The sequence below is a fragment of the Eleutherodactylus coqui genome, chromosome 3, assembly GCF_035609145.1.
Source record: "Eleutherodactylus coqui strain aEleCoq1 chromosome 3, aEleCoq1.hap1, whole genome shotgun sequence".
Lineage (NCBI taxonomy): Eukaryota > Metazoa > Chordata > Amphibia > Anura > Eleutherodactylidae > Eleutherodactylus > Eleutherodactylus coqui.
In genome coordinates this window covers 237370426-237392952 of record NC_089839.1, presented here as the reverse complement: position 1 = coordinate 237392952, position 22527 = coordinate 237370426, and the positions used below count along the sequence as shown (strand labels likewise).

The 22527-nt window shown below is 42.4% G+C and overlaps 1 protein-coding gene across 4 annotated transcripts in view; it reads right to left on the bottom strand.

The window, feature by feature from the left end:
• LOC136621574 (complement factor H-like) overlaps positions 1-13771 on the bottom strand; it is a 1208893-nt gene extending 1195122 nt beyond the window's left edge. Inside the window, exon 1 of one of the 4 annotated variants that reach the window (XM_066597131.1) lies at positions 13573-13771. In XM_066597131.1, the coding sequence (XP_066453228.1) occupies positions 13573-13639 (67 nt within the window). In that variant the 5' untranslated portion in view covers positions 13640-13771. The remainder of the gene's footprint in view (positions 1-13572) is intronic. The other 3 variants (XM_066597134.1, XM_066597132.1, XM_066597133.1) reach the window with 3 other exon arrangements.
• Between the last annotated feature and the right edge of the window lie 8756 nt (positions 13772-22527).

Below are 22527 nucleotides of genomic sequence, written 5' to 3'. Positions count from 1 at the left end.
GAAACTCCCTGCAGCATGAAAGCTTAGATTCTGACCCATCTTTGGTGTGCAAAGAGCAGAAGCCTCCATAGACTCCTATCGTAGACTATGCAAGTCAGCTGGCAAAAAGAGATGAAGGAAGAGAGAGCGATGAAGGGAAGCCCCAAAGGAACCCCTTTCTTCTCTGCTGGGCTTCCTTTCACTGCAAAGATAGAGCAATGAAGGAAAGCCCTGCAGGAACCCCTTTCATTGATGGGGACTCCCTCCATCTCAATGGGGCTGGAGAGATTCCCCACATGCCGGGATGGAGGAATCCCCCAGCAGCAGAGCTGGAGGGGTTCCCCTGCAGGGAAAAAGGTGGAGTTTCACCGTAGCGGGGAGAGAGGGGTTCTCCTGCAGGCGAGATGGAGGGATTTCCCCGCAGGGAAGATGGAGGGATTTCCCCGCAGTGGAGATAGAGAGATTTCCCTGCAGTGGGGAAAGAGGGGTTCCCTTGCAGGGGAATCCCTTTGTCCCCGCTACAGGGAATCCCTCCTTCTACCCTGCATCCCCTCTGAGAAGAAGGGAGTCTCTAGCAATTCAGGGAAGTCCCGCAGGGCTTTCAATCATTACTCTCTCTAGTCCCACAGCAGCCCTTTTTCCGCAACACGCAGCTCCCAATTGTGTGAATGGGTAATCTTTCCCCCAAGTAATCTTGAGACATGATAGCGGTAAATCGTCCATTCTCGCAAGTTATCTGCGATTTTTTTTGAACAGCTAACTTCTGCACGATTTTGATAGCCCTAACAGACATTAACTGTAAAAGTTTTGCATATGCAAGTAATTACGACAGAAATTTTCCGCAGCATATTCAGGTGATAATAGCAGACTGATAAGATTTTATATATATTCATTGAAAATTCAACATTTGCAGAAAATTAAAAAGAAAATTGCTGGTTTTCAACTGCAATATGTCACATGTATGTAAGTACCAAGCACATTTTGTTTTATTTATCGGTTTACTTTATTTTGGAAGCACTTTTGAAAAAAACTTTTACATTTTTGAGCAATTTAGACCTGCACATTTTAACCCTTTCCAATCCACTGTCTGACGTCTAAAGACATTATGATTTAGGGCTGTACAGCTCTGATGTTGGAAGACGTCTGTCGGCGTTCTCTTACTGTATATTGCCAGCCTCTCTGCTGTTGGAGCCTATCCAATGTGTCACCTCATGCAGTACTGGCTTTAGCCAGCATATAGCCCCATTGTATAACAGCAGAAAAGAGTAAGCCCCCTAGAGAAACCAGGATACAAATTGGATTGGAAAGGGTTAATAATGTTAAATGTTGTAGTATAATTTGTTTGCCTACACCAAGCCAAGTTTGCAGAGGCTCAAAGATTTCTTAATGACAGATACTCCCAGAAATGACACCATTTTGAAAAATACACCCCTAAGGTATTTATTGAACACTGTTATATTTTGATCCCACATTTATTTTCAGGAGTTAATGCAAATCAGTTAAGAAAAATGTAATTTCTTTTTTTTTTTTTTGCAAACGTGTCATTCTAAAGACAGGGTTTTTTTTTTTGTAAAGTACAGAGGGTAATGAAGCCATGCATACCCCTGTTTCTCTCGTGTTCAGAAATGTGCCCATTGTGGCCCATTGCAGCACAAATATTGCTGGAGCATTTTAGGCAATAATGCAAAATTCTAGAAGCATTTAGCTAACAAAAAGATACAGGATGACCATGGAAAATGAGCCCAGCACCACACTCTTATGAAAGCTGTTTAAAAGAAAACCTTTGTTGCCCATAGCAACCTATGGTGGGCTTACTAGTGGGTAATTATGATTCTTTTGGTTTGAGATGCCAGTGTCCTTGGGCACAATTTGTAGTAGCGAGAAGTGAGGTGCTGAATAACACACGGAGCCAGATATTCTGCTCAACCTGTAGTAAACACAGTGTTATTATTAAGTCAGACGAGAGACGAGGTAATTCTCTTCAACACACACAGTGAGTAACAAATGATATCTCCAGCGAATTACCAGTGAATTATATACAATTTGCAACAATGAAGATACTTGTGTATAACACGTTTATATCCTGGGAGCTTACTCTAAATTTCTTTCCCCCATCCCTCTTCATATCCACATCTCTTTATTTCCCTCTCTTCATCTCAGCTCTCTCTCTTATCTCTCCTCTCCTCTGCATCTCAGCATCTCCTCTTCTCACTGCGACAGCTGACTCCCCTCTATGCACTGTCACAGCTGACTCTCCTTTGTTTCTCCGCTTCTCTTTCTTCTCTACTTCTCTTCTGCTTCTCCCTTTCTCCCCCCCCCTTCTTTTTTCTGCGACCCCTAGTTGTGTCCCCCTATTTATCGCCTCAGTCACCTGACCAGTCTGTCTGCAGCCAATCACAACCTATTTGGTTGCTAGGCTAGCTGCATCATCTGAGTCTCTAGACATTTTTTCTAACCTGTGCAGCTGAATAAAAACAATCTAACTGGTTGCTAGGTTACCTGCATCACCTGTGCAAAATGACTCAGATTTAAGCCCTAGGGCAGGTTATTATATTACCAGTCCCCACAGCTAAACAGCGCTATGTAGTGCCCTTTTTCAGGTCAGTACAAACCAATCACAGCGCAACTTTCAATTTACCTCAAAAGTATAAGAAATGAAAGCTGTGATTGGTTGCTATGGGCAACAAAGACAGATTTTCTTTTAGACAGCTTTCATAAAAGTGTGGTGCTGGACTACTTTTCTGTGTCCCACCCTGTAGAAAACCCTCAAATGACACAATTTTAAATATATGGTTCCTTTTATGCATTCATCTATGGGTGCAGTGAGCCATTCGACCCCACACTATATCTCCTATTGTAGCGACCGAGAGCCAGGCCTTCAGCTGGGGAGATGGGGAGGTACAAGATGGGGGTGTCTCACGATGGCACTACCGTCTCCTCTCCTGAGAGGAGAGCCAAAGTACAGCTCAGCCACTTGCAGAGGGATAAGATACAACAGTCCTTATTACCAAGGATTAGTTCTAGATTGTCTCTGTGACGCCAGTGCCCCTAGATGAGCGATGAGTCACTCGCAGTAAATAAATGAGTCTACAACCACAATGTCTTTCAAAACCAGAGGCACTCGGTTTTCTTTTACTCACAGTTTCAACTTTTGATTTTCCAGTACAACATAAGTGCTTTTGCTTTTTAATGAGAAACAAGTTCTTGAACAAATTAAGTACCACGTTTTTTGACACGCTCACTTCCATTGCACACCTCTCTAACACACTTGAAAACAAGGAGCGTTTCCCTCCCAAGGTGTACATGTCTGCAGTTATAGTTATCTGATGGACACTCTCCTGGGGCAGTCACTCCTGTCTTAGAAAGATTTCTTAAACGGCCTTTCTCCTCGTCTCTTACTTCTCAGCACCCTGTGGTGTATTTCGTTCCTCCCTTGGCAATGCAGTTCAGTGGGTAAGTGTGCGACAACCATACTCCAACTTCTCCCCCAGGTTGGGTCCCCTAAGCTCCAGTTCCTGGAGGGGATAAGTCTCCTGGCACGTGAGACTGGACCGAGGCTGAGCCCCGGCAGGAGCGTCCGCGCCACTGATCTCAGCGGGATTTTCAATTGGGATTGGCAGCAGCGCCGATCCCATTGAAAGCAATGGGATAGTATGCTGGACTTCTGCCACAGCTGTCACTTCTGTGACAGTTGTGGCAGAGGATTCCTTCATCCCCGCGGGGTTGAAGGAAACTCCTGCCACAGCTGTCATAGCTGTAGCAGAAGTCTGCGGTATTCTCCCTATGCTTTCAATGGGGCTAGCGCTGCTCGCAGCGCAAGAGAGAATAAAACGCCAGTGGGTGTGAGCCCATAAGCAGATCTCTTTTTTTCCCCCCACTGATTTTAATGGGGTTTCAAAAAAAAAGGAAAGCAAATAGAAAGGCTCCCTTAACGTTAGATTTCTGGGTTTTTGTTGATGGGAAATTAGTTATTTTTTCATCCAAAAACCAGAAACCTGACGGAACAGATGCAAACGGAAGTCTTTCTATTTGCTTTCCATTTTTTTGAAAACACACTGAAATCAATGGGGAAAAAAGGATCTGCTTTTTTCCATTTTATTTCCATTTCTCTCCTCCAAAAACAGAGCAGAGAGATGGAAACCCTGAACTGACCCTAACACAGGTGTGAAAGCAACCTAACCCCTATCATGCCACTTAATGCCCAGCCACAATCTGTCTCTTAGGCCAGGGTCACATGGCTATAAGCGTAAAATGCTGCGGTGTTTAGCTGTGGAGCTGGCAGTGACCCAGTGAACTGCTGCGCATGGCGGTAAAATTGTTCTGTGAATGACAGTGTATCTCACACATGCTGTCATACGCAGTATATCAGTTTTTTTTGTTTCCCATGACGTGTATATGCGCCACCCATACACAATGTCTTTAGTTGCCCATAGACAACAATGGGCTCTATATTGTGTATATACGAGGCAAAATAGGACTTGCTGCGCTCTTTTGAGTATTATGCAATTCTGACACTGAATTGTTTATAATACAAATCTAATTTTATTTTCTCAAAACATAACAAGAACTGATGTATCACTGGAGAACAGGATGACCAGGCTTAGGCTCACATATTTTGGCCATGTAATGCAAGCAGAGTCACTACGTTGCAAAAGAAGATCTGGCCAGCCAAAGAACATGATGGCCGATACTGTCAAAGCTGATACTGGCATAGATATCGCACAACTGAAAGAAGCAGCGCAAGACCCAAAAACCATGGAGAGAGCTCGCCTTTAGGGTCACTGAGGGTCATGAATGACTAAACGCCTAACAACAACAACACTTTTAGTAATGCTTCCTTAGCAAAACCAACCTGAGAAACACCAACAGAACCACATTACATTGCTAGCTAGTGTAACCACAACAGTACCTTGGCTGGGCCCTCAAACTATTGACATTCAAGGTATTATCCTGGTTGTGCAATCTATAGTGCACTGTCTGGATAACACTTGTTAAATGCTTTGTCTCTTCCCGACCAAGCGTTAAGACATGTCAATTACCCAGAAGATTTGTCTAATCCCCAGTGTTTACTGAGATTTATTGACTCCTCTGACTAGTTTACCATAAAAATATGTGGTTTAGGGCACTGCAAGCAGGTAGCTAAACAAAGCCGTTTGACTGATAAGTAACAACGTTGCTACCTCATTCTCTTGTAGCCATTAGGGCCTTTGACCATCGGCATGTGCAGTTTCCTCCCCCATTGTTTTTCCTATTTCCAATGTAGCCGTAATGTATAAATATGATTAATGCTGCTCAATCATGCTTTTAAAATCTAAATGAGCTAAAGCTAATTCCTGGCTACAGTCACTTAAATAGTCTATTGAGAACCACTGATTGTGCAAGCAGGAAAAATGTTCCAAAGTAATCTCTCGCAGATTGTAAATATGTCTGTCTTCGACTGGAGAAATACTTTTAATTGCACTGTGAGCTGTCAGATTATTTCAGAAGAAATGCTTCCTTGTATGAATAGTGTTTAGAGTAGATTCTTTACATGTGACTAAGTAGAAGAGAAATCCTGATTTTACTATTGCTGCTTTAGGCCTGTTTCACACGGGTGACAAAATCGCACGATTTTCCCATGATGCGACAATGCTACAAATCGCATGTATATGAAGCCCATGCTTTCCTATGGGTTTCTTCACATTAGCAATGTTTTGCAGCATGCCACATTGCGAGACAAAATAATTGCTGGTTGCTAGAGATGCCCGCAACGTGCGATGTTTTGTAGCACATCTTTCCCTATGGAGCTTGATTGGCCACAGCGCTCAGCCAATCAAAGGCAGCACTTCCTGGAAGTGCTGCCTTTGATTGGCTGATAGCAAGTGGGGTTAAGCACTTCTGTATGGCCATATTAATGCACTTTGTAATATACATTATGCATTAAATATTGGCCATACAGAAGTTATACACTTACCCCCTCCGGTGCTGGCGTCCCCGTCTCCATGGCGCTGATCAAAGCCGCCTTCTCCCTGGATTAGACGCGCTTGCGCCGGAGTGGCCCCTTCAGCGCAAGCGCTTCTAATCCAGGGAGAAGGCGGCTTTGGTCGGGCCATGGAGACGGGGACGCCAGCACCGGAGGGGGTAAGTGTATAACTTCTGTATGGCCAATATTTAATGCATAATGTATATTACAAAGTGCATTAATATGGCCATACAGAAGTGCTTAACCCCACTTGCTATCGTGGGACAACCCCTTTAAGTTTGTATGTATGTGTTTTCTTTGTTGTTTTTTTATGCAGCCAGGGCTTATTTTCGGGGTAATACTTTTTTTTCAAGCTCCCACCCCCGAAAATACTCACACGTCGTTCTACAAAGTCGTGCACCTTTGTAGCACCACACGCGACTTTGTAGTGACACTAAATCGCAATATCGCCATGAGAAAATGCAGCGATATCGCACAGACCACCAATGCGATATAGTAACAGTTTTCTTGTGGTGATATAGCACCACCCGTGTGAAAGAGGCCTAAATGTTCTAGCTGGTGACAGTCATATTGTAGGCACATATCCAGTGCAGCAAATGTTTGGCTTATAGAAGCTGCAATAAACTGGAGTTAAAGAAGCAGTACCGGAATTGTTTTTCATCTGTGCCTGTTTATAAATTACATTAGGTAAAAGCTAGTGCTGGGAGCTCTCTTAGGCCCCCTGCACACGGGCGGAAATTCCGTGGCGGGATTTCCCGCAGAATTTCCACCCGTGGAAGCTGCCATAGGATTGCGTTAAAAAACAAAATCCTAGGCAGACGGGCGCGATTTGTCTGCACGAAATCACGCACAGAAAACAAGTTGCGGCATGCTCTATTTCTGTGCGGGGCTCGCACAGAAATGTCACTCACTGGCTGCCGGCTCCGGTCTGCGCATGCGCCGGCTGCCCGGCATCCAGCACATGAACTATCCGGAGCAACGGGGCAGGTGAGTGCCGCACTGGTCTCTGCAGGGTCTTGGGTTGGGTCCCGCTGCGAGAATTCTCGCAGCCGGATCTGACCCGGCCGTCTGCAGGCGGCCTTACAGTGGCTTTACTGTACAATTTTTTTGGTTCAATTCTTAACCGTCAAGAATGAGCCCCCACCTCCACCCCTAATTCGGGTTATCTGAATCCTGCATTGTCTTTTATGTGAAATGCAAGTCAAGCTCTTCATGCAGGCCTATGAGAAACTTGATATGAGTCTCATAGACTTGCATAGAGAAACTGGTTTCCAGTCGACACAGCAGATGCTGTAGGATTCGAATAGTTGAGGGGAGAAGGGGTCACATATCATAACTCAACTGAATGAAGGAACAAAGCTTATAATTCTGCAATAAAGCTACTAGTAAGGCCTCCCTCACACAGACGTTTGCAAAAATGCAGCGTTTTTCAATGCTGAATTCACAGCGGTTTCAGCAGCGCTGAAATGTGTTTTGTCAGCGTTTTGGCTGCGTTTTCCAGTCCGGCGTCCCTGCAGGCTTCCAGGCACTTGTCATCTCTTGATGGTAATGGGGTTTGAAGAGCCCACCTCTAGCAAGAGATTACTCTGATTGGCTGAGCCACGTGCTCAACCAATCAGAGCCAGAGCTCGATGAACCAATCAGAGCAATCTCTTGCTGAAGGTGGGGTCTTCAAACCCCATTACCATCAAGAGATGCTCTGTCAGCAATGAGAAGTGCTCAGAAGCCTACCCAAAGCTCCGGAGAGCAGCGGGAGGGACACGGAAGGTGCCTGCTATGTGAAAACAGGCAAAAATAGAACATACATCACTTTCAAAGTGCAGCGTTGAAAACTCTGCGTTTTGACACTTGGGTGAGCAGCTCGATTGAAATGAATGGGAGCGTTGTACAGTGTTTAGCGCAGCACTGAAAATGCAGCACTAAACGTTGTAAAAATACGCCTGTGTGAGGGAGGCCTAAGGCTGCATGCCGGCCATAGCCATGTATAATGTAGGCGTGTATGTGTGTATAATATGATAGAGATTGAGGATAGAACATGCTGTGATTTATCTATTGCACGTATTTCACACAAGCAGCGTTACTGGCAACATGGCTGCCTATAGCAGATTGGTACAGCGTATTACACGATCCACATATAGAATATGCTGTACTGATGCTCGTGTGAGCCCACCCTAAGAGAGTTTCCACAGTACCTTTTACATAATGTAGTTTACCAATGGGAAAACACAAAAAATTCCTGGAAATAGACTAGTAAAGTCTCCAAGAAGAGAGAATATAGTTGATGTATGGTGGAGGTTCCACCCTCTGGACCCTCATAAATCAGCAACACAAACAAATGGTAGTTCTCTACCTGGTACTGTAACTTAACCCATTCAACTGAACGGGGTTGAGCATGGCTGAGCAGCAGTACCAGGCACAGTCACATTTGTACAAACCACATTATGCTATCGGTTTTCCCTGAAAATAAGAGCCTGTCTTATGTTAATTTTTGCCCCAAAAGAGACACTAGGTCTTATTTTCAGGGGATGTCTTATTATACTTACCTATCACGCTCGGTCCTGGTCCCTCCTGTTGGTCTCTGGAGCTCTGGCATGCTTGCTTGCAGTCCTCAGCTGCTGAACGAAGATCACTTCCTGGTAACAGGGTTTGTAAACCCCACCTCCAGGAAGCGATGGCTCTGATTGGTTCTCGAGCACGGTGGCTCAGCCAGTCAATGCAGCACTTGAAGAACCATTCACAGCCATCACATTGGTTCATCATGCACTGCATTGATTGGCTCAGCCGCAGTGTCTGAGAACCAATCAGAGCCATCACTTCCTGAAGGCGGGGTTTACAAAATCGGTTACTAGGAAGCGATCTTCTGTCTGCAGCTGAGGACTGTAAGCAAGCATGCTGGAACTATAGAGACCAGTGGGGGGGGGACCTGGATTAGCCTGCTAGGTAATGTATTGCTTTTTTTAAGTGTAGCTAGGGCTCATTTTTCAAGTCCCCCCCACACCTGAAAATCAGTGTAGGACTTATTTTCAGTGTAGAGCTTATTTTCAGGGAAATAGGGTAATATAGCAGTAAAGACAGCTGATTTAACTGATCAGTTTAGTTAGACTAAGCATAGGCTATCAATGTAGAATCCTGAAATATCTCTTTAAGGCTTCTTTCACACGGGCGACAGCGATATCGCTGCTACAAAATCGCTGCCATATTGCAGCTTTTTACACACCCTTTTGTTGCATCAGTGATGCTTTTTTCTTGTGGAAAATGTTGCATCGTGTCGCTGCTGCCTACGATTTTCTCGCACAATGAAATCGTGTGATTTTATCACCCTAGATGGTTAATAGAAGTTTCTAAAGTAAAAAATGTAGCACATAACATGAAAATTGCAAGTCCATGCTATGTGATGCGATAAACAAGGTGGCTCCATAGGGAAACACGGGCTACAAAACATTGCAAATCGCGGCAGCATTCAGTATGCTGTGATTTTTTTTTCCTGATGTGAAGGAACCCATTGGAAGCCATGGACTTCACTACATGCGTTTTGTAGCACTGTCGCGTTGCTACAAAATCGCACGATTCTGTAGCCCATGAAAAAGCAGCTTTAGTGGAATTGGTGTGTATATTCTGCAGTGGAAAATCAACAGCAAAAACCACGTCCTGATCCGTAGCATTGGGGTGGATTTGGTAGTGAAATTCTCCGCAGGACCACAGAAGACTTCGCCCCTTGAATTCAAGAAGTAAAATCTAATGTAAATCGGTAGCAAAAGCCACATCAAAACGCACATCAAATGGTCAAGTATTTGTTGCAAATCTACACCAAAATACACAACGTGTGACTGTACCTTATGGCTGGTTTCACACACAACATTTGTTGGAAAAAATATTACTTTAAACTCTATGTTAAACTAGAAAACATACTAAACACGATACATTTTAGTTTGCAGCATTTTTGTAGCTCTTTTAGAGGCATTGTTTTTTAGCTGCTTTTTTTCAAATCATAGCTCTTACGTTGATGCAGGACATGTGAACAGCGATCTACATGATCGTAATATGCTGAAGGCTAAAAGGGACAGCCAACAAGAACGGCTCCACACAGGAACCTAGGTTAAACCTGACTCACCCTGGGTGGAAATAGGGAAGGAGGCTGAAAATAGATGGCACCTACAACATAAGTGTATACACACAACTTCTAAGAGACAAGGCTGCAAGGTGTTACACTTTGATATCTGCTAGTTGTGTATGAGCAGCCACTTTAGCCAGGCGGAAGACTCCGATATGGCAGGGAACATCAGACAGGATCAGAGCAGCTTCAAACACTGCCAACTACAGACAAATATCCACAGATCAGACTTAGACTACCTTCAGACCTGTCTTCACCGACTAGACCAAAAGTCTAAGGTGCTTCATCTCTTAGGCCACATTCACACTAGTGCGAATCTCTTGTGGGTTTTGTGCATTGCAAGACGCACAAAGCTCACACGAATAGGAATGCCATTCTTTTGAATGGAGTCATACACATGAGCGTTTTTTTTCCCCCTTCACAGTGATGCTGCTGTCAGGTCCTGCGGCTCTCATGGTCTCTGTGCCCGCACCACTGGTCCTAGTTCCCGAGCTGTGGGAGTGCGGCACTGGGGAGCCCTGGTTTTAGTGACATCCCCTGTCTGCCGTGATCCGGGGCGCTGGCTCCGTGTGCGCACTCCCGTGCGCCTTGTTAGCCGGGTTCTGGAGACACGGCAGGTTACCATGACATCCTGGCGCGCCTGCTCTGTATTCGCTGTTTGTTGTCTGGATCTCTGATCTGCACTTGCTGTGCTATGTCTGGATCCTTGCTCTGGACTCTCTGGGTGATGTCTGGGCCTCTGCCTGTCATTTGCAAGCACTGGGGGCTGTACTCCCAGCGCTCTGGGATTGGCTCCTGTTGCTGTCGGGCTCCCCACCCCAATCAGCTTTAAATGTGCAGTGTTCCTTTCCCCAGTGCCAGTGTATGCTTGGTCTTCCTGCTACACCTGTGTACTGTATTTCATGCTCTGTTTTTTGACTACTGCTTGGACCTGACTTTTCTTTCGCCTGACCCCTTTTACTGCGTTCTCTTCAGCTGTTGACCCGGATTGCCTGACCTGTTTTTGTGTCATTGTCTGTTAGTTTGACTTATGCCCCGCATCCCTAGTGAGCGTAGGGACTGTTGCCCAGTTGTCGTCCTGGGGTATAGCCCAGGGGGGCTGGTAGGTAGGGATAGTTTTTTTCAGGGACTTCCCATACCTGGACCCTAGTCCTTGACAGCTGCAAGGTAAAAAATCAGTTCAAACACATCGATGGGAAACACTTGCCAATACTCTGACACGCGTGAAACAAGCGCCGGAGAATTAGAATTACACAGCAGTGATACAAGGCATTTTTGCATAACTTCTCGCATCCACAGGTAAAACACACGGTAACAGGTGCAATATCGGGCTGGGTTTCTCTGCCGGATATCGCACTCGCGGTGTGAATGTAGGTTTAGGTGGAGCTGCAATAAATGTGCTAGGACTAGAGATGAGCGAGTATACTCGCTAAGGCACATTATTCGAGTGAGTAGTGCCTTAGCCGAGTATCTCCCCGCTCGTCTCTAAAGATTCGGGGGCCGGCGCCGGTGACAGGTGAGTTGCGGCGGGGAGCAGGGGGCAGCGGGTGGGAGAGAGGGAGAGAGAGATCTCCCCTCCGTTCCTCCCCGCTCTCCCCCGCCGCTCCCCGCCCCCCGTCGGCCCCCGAATCTTTAGAGACGAGCGGGGAGATACTTGGCTAAGGCACTACTCGCTCGAGTAATGTGCCTTAGCGAGTATACTCACTCATCTCCAGCTAGGACCAATGCAGATTAGTTTTGTAGGTAAAACATATATCAACACATTTCAACATATGACACCCAAGGAACCCTGTTCAATGCCAAGGGGCTCTGATGAATATTAGACATATGACACCAAAGGTAACCATAGCAGCAACAGGATGCCTGTGCCGAAAGTGTGAACATATGTCTGAAGGTGCCTAAATGCTTTCCAATGGTTTACTTCTAATGGTTAAATACCTCTCATTCTTTAGTTCTATAATCACATCTCTGCTAACGTAGTAGCTTTAAACTAAGCCTCATCTCATGTGCTCATTGTACGCATATAGTTGCAGCAGTGTAGAATTTGTCCATGCAGTAAATTTCCCAATTTGCAAAGCTCATGTGATATCTATGGTTTTTCTGTAACTCGATTGGGTTAAAGTGATTGCCTTATCAGAGACTACCCCTTTCAAAATGCGTTCCAAGTCCCGATTCCAGCAAATGGGGCAAACAGCTGATTTTTCCCAGGAAAGACACGACAATCAGACTCCTTGATAATGTTTTTTTTTCTGTATGCTTGAAGTATTTCATAGTCTATGAAGGAAATTTATAGAGGGCTTTGCAGTAATTGTTTAGAGCAGCAAATTTTGGTGCATGCCATAATTGCACTAAAATTTGTGACTTTTCTCACCAGTTTTGAAAAGTGGGTGAACAGTGAGTAGCATTAACTTGTAGCCAATTTATCCAAAGATTTATCATTAGTTGATTGAATTTTCTGTTTTTAGGAGATTTCTCAATGCATCAAATTCATTTAGGTGTGCGCCTCTCAATAAATATTGTTACATTTCACTTTAATGAACTTTAGTTTAAGGGTGGCTTCACCATATTTGTGTGCGCAAAACATGGAGAATGGAACCTGTTGATTTCTCTATGGGAGGTACGCAAATATGCAAGAGGATGCATGAAACGCCACGCAGAACTGCGGGGGAAAAGAACACAGCTGCACCTCATTAGGCTAATAGACTTTTAATCCACGGAGATAGTGTGCATGTGAATCGGCCACGCACACGAAAAAAGTACAATTCTATGCATTGATATGTGTACAAATCTACCTTGTCCAACCTCGTTCAGGCGTAAATATGTTGTGCTGCAGCAAGCATTTTTGCGAATACGCTCATGTGAAGGGGCCCTAAGACTGACGTATAAAAAGCAAGTCCTAATAAATGTCCACCTATGTTCGCATGGATACCATTTACTGAATATTTCATTGCTGCTTATACTAAAATGAAACAATGACGGTCAATAAGGTGACATGTTGAAGTGTATGGCGTATGCTTAAATCTGTTTTTTTTCTATAATTTTAGAGATTTTTATCCATAAACCAAGGATATCTCTGGAATGAATTAGAATTCCATTGCTGCTTAACTCACAGCAGTATTGATAAACCTGCCACATGATCAACAAAAGAACCACTTAAGTAACAGATTAACTTCTGTTAAAGTTGCTGTCTTTGGATCTCTTATGTACATTATTGGCTAGTATTCGTGTACTGGGCATGACTATTTAGTACATATGTAATGAAATTCATCTTCTAATTAAATGACATTTTCCCGAATACACTTATGAACCTGTTGGCTTGTTTTTTTTCCAGTGATTTAACATTTCCTTCAACAATAAGTACAGAAAAGACACAAAAAAGTCGTAATACATCTTTACTCAACTGTTAGTGGATTTTTTCCTACAGGCATTTAGTTATTTCAAACCTTTTAATATATCTTTATCTAGAATACACATGAACATACAAAAGTTTTCACAACTTTAGATACTTGTAAAGCCTTACCGTCAGATGCTGGTGCTGCAGTACAGTCCAAGGCTGTAAGCAGAAGGACATATCCCAGTAAAAACATGTTAGAAGCCTATTAACCCAGCATGTATCCTTCAGGCAGCTTGCTTCCTCTTCTGCTGTTGCTTGTACTAAAGTGAGACTATTCACAGACTGGCCTTGTTTTTAATCTCTGAATTAACTTGGCCCTTGAATTATTTCGAAATCAGCACTGGAATGCAGGGAAAGGGAGGAGTTCTGTTTTACAGAACTGATGCGCTCCTCTATGAGGAACATACAAATAAGCTTTGACTATTAGATAATTTATTGAAATGTCCCATTGAAGATAAATTCACCTATGTTTGGACATCATTGTAAACAGTTGCCTAAATTAAACTTTACTCAGTGATAATCTGATCAGAAAAAAAATAAAACAAACAAGCCTCTTCTGACTCATTTCTGTAGAAACATTGCAACACAAGCATAACTTATCGACTTAAAGGGAAAATAGTTTGTTACAGCAATATCTAATTCTATTTGCATTTCTAAATTGCTGCATAAGCCAGGTGGAAGACAAATAGTTAAAAATAAAGTAAGAAGGTTTTAATTAATAAAATTCATAAAATGTAATTAAAAGGAAAGTTTTGCAATATAAATGTAATTTTTATATTATGCTCCCGAAGTGATTTTCCTAATGTTTGATGTACAATTAAATGCATAGATTTACTGTTAAAATCAGGGTGTCATTAACCGGAGGATAAATTTATCCTGATTCTTGCAAAATTGAATTGGGTTAGTCCAAACTGATTTCTGGCGAAAATCATGGGAAAATTGAGTTTTCCATAATGCCTGCTGCAGAGGTCAGCGTAAAGCTAATCAGAAGCCAGAGTGCCTTGCTGATGTCTTTAAATATGTCCCCCATCTTACATATGGGCAGCAATTTTATTACACACCTGCATCACATGACCTATCCATAAATATCATAGGCACAGTGCAACCAGAGGCTATTTTACAGTTGAGTGCAGAACAGAGAAGCTGCATCATGTTTATATGCTTTTATAGCATGTGGTCTCTTGTAAGGAACATATATTCTACAGAGGATATAATGCTGCTGCTGTGAAAGCTTGTATACCGGAGGGACCAAACAAAGAAGCAGTATTTTATTTACATGCCTATGTAACATGTGCTTTATTGTTAATACGGACAGATATTCTATAAAGGATATATTGCTGCAGGTGTATATCAGCAGAGAACTTAAATAGGGTTCTGTTGGAGGAAACAGAGAAAGTTGCTGCATCACCTTTATATGCTATACGAAATGTTCTCTGTACATTGGGAGAGGATATTTTTCTGCTGTTAACGTATATAGTAGCAAAGCATATAGACAACATACACTTTGGCATAGGTAATAGTGAAGTTCTCCGTTTGTGGCCTCAAATGTCGTTTAAAGTTGCCAGTTTGGATACTATGAATTATTGACAGACCTTATATAGCTAGTAGTGGGGCTTGGGAAATTCAGTTACACCGCACCAAGCAGGGACAGTTCAAAAAGAAACAGGTTATACTCTGTGGCCTTCTGTTCTCATGTGTTGTGCCTCCCAGGAATCGAGGCTTATTTAGTTAATGGTGTTCTTTTTTGTTAATATAGAACAAAAAGAAAACTAAAAAGGGAAACCGTAAATACACACAGTGCGTGTCAGCAGTCCCTGATGTCCAATGTTACCAGTCTGGCCACTAAGACTCATTTATAGGCCTTACCTAGCTAGCCATTATGTCCTGTTTTTCTTTGGACTGGCAGGATGCAGCAAGGCACTCTTAAAATAGTTCCCTGCACCCTGCCACTTTATCAATGTTCTCAGCAGTGTAGCCTACATGGTGATGCGTTTCATCATTACGGTCACCTACAGAGTCCTGTAGAGCAAGCAGCTTTTTCATTGTGGTAATGGGGTTAGGTGAGTATTATATTTATTATTTTGGGGGCACTGAATGAGAATTTATGCCGATACTGCAGTGTTCAATGTTGACACTAGGGGTCACTGTTGTGAAGGACATATAAGATTTGCTTCTTAGGAAGTAAAGGCAGAATGCACGAATAACCCCATGGTGTGCCAGAAAGACCTACTGATCACAGCCCTTGCCTTGTAAACTGTGGAGAAAAGGCTCACACATCTCCAGTCAGAGCCTGCAGGAGAGGGTTTTCAATCCAATTAAGAGAGTATGAATGATTCGTGTAAGATGCTTGACCTACATGCTAACGGTCTGTGAGTGAGATAGACAGGAACTTGGTCAACTGGAACATTGTGGTGACTGGGGATCAGTAGATGTGACACAGGCTTGTGTAGAGTTGAGGAGCCAAGTGGGAACAAGTCTCTAAGAGTGAAAACAATTCTTCTGATTTGCAAAGCAAGACCTGGAATGGGAATTAAAGAATAGATCGTGGATCTCACAATGGAAGTTACCATACCCCGCATTACAACATTGTGTATGGATCTATTACAATGTGGTATTTTACTGAAACCCCCAAACCAGACCACTGAATTAATGCAGACCCTAGACCAACGTTTTATATTAATTAGGACTCTGATTGGGGTTTTATAAGAGTTTGGCCTGAGGGCTCAAGTTAATGCAGACCCCAGACTAGCTTCCAAATTTTCAGATTCTGGATGCCAGACCACACATTTAATGTTGCCCGTCTCCCTAATGGGCTCCTCTTCAGGACCCGGCACCAACACACTGGGTGCTGACACCGTCAAATGTCAAGACATTGTGCATGCTACCACACATTACTAAGAAGTGGAAGATTAAAAGATGGGTACTTTGAGCAGCTATAGGTCCTTTGGAAGCCTTGGGCCTCAGGCAGTTGCTTAAAATGTCCACAATGTAATCGACTGCTGCTTGCTTTTATTAAGGTATTTATTAACTGAGTTTGGCTTTGGTGAACATCTATGTTGTAAGATTAGTTCTATTACCATATCTATGGTGTTATGGTTGCTGGGCACAGTCAGTGGGGCTCTCTCTTACCTCCTTTCTGTGACAATCGGAATCTTTCTGATCCAATGTCTTCAGCTAATGTACTGTCACTCCTGTCATTGTCCAGACCCATAGGGCACATGTTTTAAAGGGCCAGCACGTGCACCCAGCTTTTCCATCCCCTGCCTATGATAATCATTCCAGGGTTATTTAAGGCACCCACCCCCAACAGGCTCTGTGGTTTTGGGAAGGTGTAAAGATGTGGCATTGCCAACATTAAAGGTAAGCATGCTACATTTACTTTGAATGGCTGAGCATGATATGCAAATTGCGTAGCTATGCCACAACATTGCTGTTGGCCGCTAACAAAATATGTGTTAGCATTGCTAAATCAATCACTGTATCTTGCTTAATTCTTAGTTTTGACCCACTGCCTGATTAACCAGCTTTCCTGAGCTCTGGTTTTGGCTCATTATATTGACAACGCTTTGCATGAATGCTTCCTATCCTGACTTTCTGCTTGATTACTCTGTTGCATGAACTCTGCCTGCCCTGACTTCAACCTGTTCTCATTATGACCTCACCTGTTTAGTATCATGCTTCGGGTACCTTCTGACCCATCCAGGTTAGCTGCCACTGCACGGAGACTACTCTTGGGGAATCGCCAAAAAACAAACAATAATGGACCCAAGGTGCAAGTCTTAGAACAGAAAGCTTATTAAAGCACGAGAATTGATTCTCAGAACAGTGATGTTCAACTTGTTCCAACAATTTCTTTAGGGTTAAGTTATGTTTCTTGGCCAGGCTAGAAATCCAACAGAGTTGAGTAGGAAAAGTTTTGGTGAGACTGTTATTTCATGCTCAAGGATCAGATCTAATATCATTTGTACTACATGCCAAAAACGGCTGCAGGGATGAGCATGAAAACCAAATAAGTGATAGTGTGTCTTTCACTTTAATGTGATTGTTCCCCACAAGAGAAATCACGTAATCTTGTACATATGATACCTTTTAATGGCTACATGATGTTAATGCAAGCTTTTGAACAAATGCAGGGTTCTGCTTCAGGCTTAAATGAAATAGATCCGAAGAGGCACTCATATTTATACACACATACTTTGTGTAAGGCATCTCCAACGAATCTAGGTATATTTTGTGTCAATTCTATGAAGAAGCTCTGGGTTTTATACCATCTGGAGATAATTTTATAATTCAGTTCTTAGTAGATTATTGATGTTGATTTTGAATGCAAAATTTTTGAACGTGGTCTCTTTGCCAATGGTGATATATGAAGGGTATTCCTCATCATATGTGAGTGTATGGTGTAATTTGGAGATAATAACCCTTCACAAAGATCTTATGGATTAGTAAATTGTGATTTGTATTCAGAATATCAGGCTGGAAAAGAGATCTCCCCCAACATCCAGGAATAGCTCAATGACATTAAGTGGCCTCGAAAAAAAATAGATTACTTCAAGAAGGAGAGATGAAGAAATATCTTAAAACATGGTCTAATTGGATTGTCTTCAGGAATAACACACCTACATCTTTCAGGCAGATAATATATTCATATAATTCATTGAGTTTACTATATAACGTTTAAAAGGCTCATTAAGCAGTGCTCCAACCCCCCATATACTCCTCCATCTTTGTTAACCCTTTCTCACATTTTGTAATTTGAGTTACTGGAATTGCAAATGTTATTTATAACTTTTGAAGATGTGATAATTTGGTGTGCTGTTACACCCGTACCCTACCTCTCCTTTTTCCTTTCTGTACCCTCTCCAAATATCATAAATAAAGAATTTATTTAAGAGATCCAACAGAGTTTTCCCTTAGCTAGTTTTTCACCATTTAGGTAGCTGAGTGTAGTCTTAACTGCTGGGCTGTGATACTGAAAGCGTCAGCGCAAGAAGGGTTGTTGGTGGGACACTCCTGGGGAAACAACCTGCAGGTTCACTGCAGCAAAGACCAGATCCCTCTAAAAAAAGGATTAAAGGGTGAAGACCAGGGACCTCTAAAAGCTTCCTTTGGGAGTAGCCCAAAGCCAATCCAGACAGTGGGTGCCAGCTGCATTACATATGGTGTAAGCTTGATTTTGATACCGTATTTACTGTATATACTAAGCTTGGTTCTGTACCATATCTTTAAAACAAAAAAAACAGTGCACAGATTAGTTATAAAGAAGAAACTCAACGGTTGTAGGGAACATTCTGTACTGTGTGGGATGATTTTGACCACAAGGAATAAAACAGAAAACCATGGGGTTTTTGTAACATTCCAGTGTTAAGACAGAAACTTGTACAGCTACGTTGGCAGCAGTAGTATCTCCTTTTAGACCATTGTACTTATCCCCTACCTAGCAGCTTCTCACTGCTTCTCACATTTTCCTGTACCACCTTCCAAATTCTTTTAGCAGGTCTTCAGCATCAGAGCTTGACTACAAGTATATCCAACCAATGCAAGAGTCTTGTTGAGTCTCTATGGATCAGAACTGTTTTGCTGTTATGAAGGAGACCTAAACAATTTTAGGTTTTAATGTCATGGCTGATTGGTATAAATGGGATTACATAAATGGCCACAGAGCGCTAGGACTTTGATTCTTGAAAACAGTGAAACGGCAACCTTAGTATACTTTAGTGGAATAAGCTCTCTTGATGCCAGAAGCAGGAGTTTCAGTGTATTTCACACTATTCTAGTATTCCTATTTTTAAAACAAAAGTATCCCTGAAACATTAAGTGAAATTGGAGACACTAACATGAATTTTTCAAGAAATTATATAGTCTTGGTCTTAGATACCACCAAATCTGGTTGTATGTCAAGCAATGTACCTGTGATTAGTCACAACTAATCTTGTAATCTTTAACCTATATAACTATACTATTTAACAGAAAAGGGCATATTGTTTTCAATAAGTGTCTTCTTAACATATTTCTTCCTTGTTTAACCATTGACTTTGCTACAAAATGTTCACTAAAATATTTAGCAGCAAAGAAGCAGCCTTTGTTTGGCACCTAATCTCAAGAATTCACTTTATAATCACAGTTGGGAGCACAGGGAAATCCTCTTATCTGTGTGCCACAAAGATGCACATATGGTGATTTTGAAGATTTTACTGAAGCTTAACCACAGTGTCAAGAAAACTATTTAAAAAAAAAGGAAATAGCTGCTTAGAAAATCATAGATGCATTATGTGGAAATATATTCCAGAATAATCTGCACAACACCATAGACTGAGACAGAATATATGATTTTTAGGGGCCAAGTTTTAGTGCGTGTTCTTTAGTTTTCAATTTTACAGTTCACACATTGCCTTGCAACAACTTAGCATGCAACATGTTTAAGCTCCTTTCATGCCACACCTATTAACTATATTGGTTGTATACTCTAACATAAAAGAATACTATAAGGGCTCCTTTACACAGGCGATCGCAATGTCGGCTCGACAATATTGTGGCAAAATCACATATATGCTCATACGACTTTTGAGTATTAGTGAAGCTTTTTCCTGAAAATAATCTTGTATCGCATCACTGCCGCCCGCAATTTTCTCACGCAAAAGTTAATAGGAGTTTCTAATGTTAAAGACGCATCACACGAACATCACAAGTTTATGCATTGCGATGTGATAAATTGGAGGCTCCATAGGGAAACATGGGCTAGAAAAAAAATATCTCAAAATGTAGATCAATAGCTGAGCTCTCATTGGCTGCACAATTTTGCGTTTCACTCACTCTCCCATCATGTGAAAATCACATGATTTTATCGCAAGTATGAAGGTAGCCTAAAAGTATACTACCAGTATATGATAGATGCTCATTGTTTGACAGAGCTGTGAATCTTCGGATTAGCCACCTCAGGAACTGGATTTAGCAGTAATAATTGATGGCTTCCAGAAAGACGTGCAGCTGAGTGCTTGCAGCAAAACAAAATCAATGCTTGTGTAAATCTACAGAATATTTGCTCAAATGTCTAATCACCATTTACAATTAGGAAGCGGAATGGAATTGTCTGTTTTAATGCAAATTAGTTGGAGGGGATTTTTTTGTATTCCTCTGGATTAGAGAAGAACAAACCAAACCTGTATAACTTTCTAGTTGAAATTTACTAAGCGTGTGGTTTGCTGAGGACCCAAGGCTTAGGGGGTTTGTTTTAGCCAAACCAAAAGTTCATTAAAAAAACTCTAAAAGAAGAGGACGAAGAGGAGAAGGAGGTCCTTCAATGGATGTAGTTTTGTGGTTAACACAGTAGCCTTGCAGTGCTGGAGTCCTAGGTTCAAATCTGTTCATCATCTAAATGGAGTTTGTATGTTCTCCCTGTGTTTGTGTTTCTTCTTGTTCTTCTCATCTGCAACAGGAAGAATAAAAAGGAGGAAGAAGCAGCAGCATGGTGGTTCAGTGAACAACACTGTTAACTTGCAGTGCTGGAATCCAAGGTTCAAATCTGACTAAGGACAAAATCTAAAGATTGCTAACAAATCCTGCAGCACATGGAGAGGAGAGAGAGACGATTGAGACGTAAGCTGCCCTCTATTGCAAGGGGAAACTGATGGCTCCCCTTGAACTTGGAATGGGGAGATGCATCCTGTGCAGATTTACAGGTTGCACAACCCTAATTGTTGACCATAGTACCCAAGTGGTTAAATTGCTGCAATCTCAGTTACTTTGTGGGTGGGTATCAGCTGTACAACACAACCAGCAGCTTGAGCCTGCTCCACCCCCACTCCCCATGACCTAGGTAGTTAGGGGGTTGAAATTGGTTTCAGGTTTTTAATCTCTGTTATGGCACATGAGTTCCCCTGGTGTGACAAAATGTATGTGTAAATGTACGTGAACTCTTCTTTCCTCTTGATTTTCCCATTAGACTGGCCACTGATTGTTCTATCTATTCCTTTCTTTCAATGTACCAAAATTAAGGAAGAATGCAACACTGTGAGCTGATACATTAAAATATTAGTGTTCTGGGTAATTAATGCAGCTGTGTCTGCTCTCACCTTATAAGAGGCTGGCTAGCAGCAACTCTACTGGTTTATAGGAAAACCTGCCTCGGATTGTGAAAATTTGTGGTATTAGCCAGCTATCCTGTTATGCTGTGGAATTAAATAGTCTGATGTATCAGCAATCTGTTGTGCAATTGCAAACCTTTTCCCCACATCATTATGTTTTTTTGCTGTCAAGAAAGAATACTTAGAATAAAAAGGGCTGTTTAAAATAAAGTTCCTTGGATTATTTTCAGCAAACAGAAGCCTGTTTGTCCTTTCTAAAACCCCATACTTTACATGGACATAGTTTTCTGTGCAGTAATCCACTTTTTGCATAATTCAATACTCCTGGCTCAAATCCATCCATTTATCTGAGTGACGCTAACAATTGGCCAGCAATGGGAGTGGACGGGACAGAGTGGAGCTTGGCTCCGCCCACGTCCCCCCCCCCTTCCTTCCATTGCAAATGCAGGAGTGGAGGAGAGAGGCAGAGAGACGGTGAGTAGAAAGGAAGGGCCGATATACACTCGTGGGAAAAAGCCCTCATATTCATTTCTTCTCTTAATTTTTTTAATAAGTTCAAAAATCCATACCCAAAATTCTCTGGATGTGACACCAATGTAGATGGGACCACATAGGCATCATGGCATAATAAATGACTAAAGATGTCTTATGAGTTCTGGAGCATACAATGCAGAATTTATTAATCTCTGTGGTGTCATGATAGGTTTCCATCTTAATTATGCAAGAAAAAAATAAAAGCAATTTCCACTATCCCCCACTTGAGACCTTGTGATCTAAAAATTGAAGATAATCTGTGTGGTTTGTAATGACTCTGTACTAGAGATAAGCGAGCATGCTCATTCGAGCATTAGCATACTCGAAAGTACTCGTTACTCGAGCGAGCACCACGCGGTGTTCGAGAAAATGTCACCCTCTTCTCCCCACATGTTTAGCAGCTTTTTTAGCCAATGAACATGCAGGGAAGGCTTTAGCACCTCCTGCTCGGATGTGCCAACCC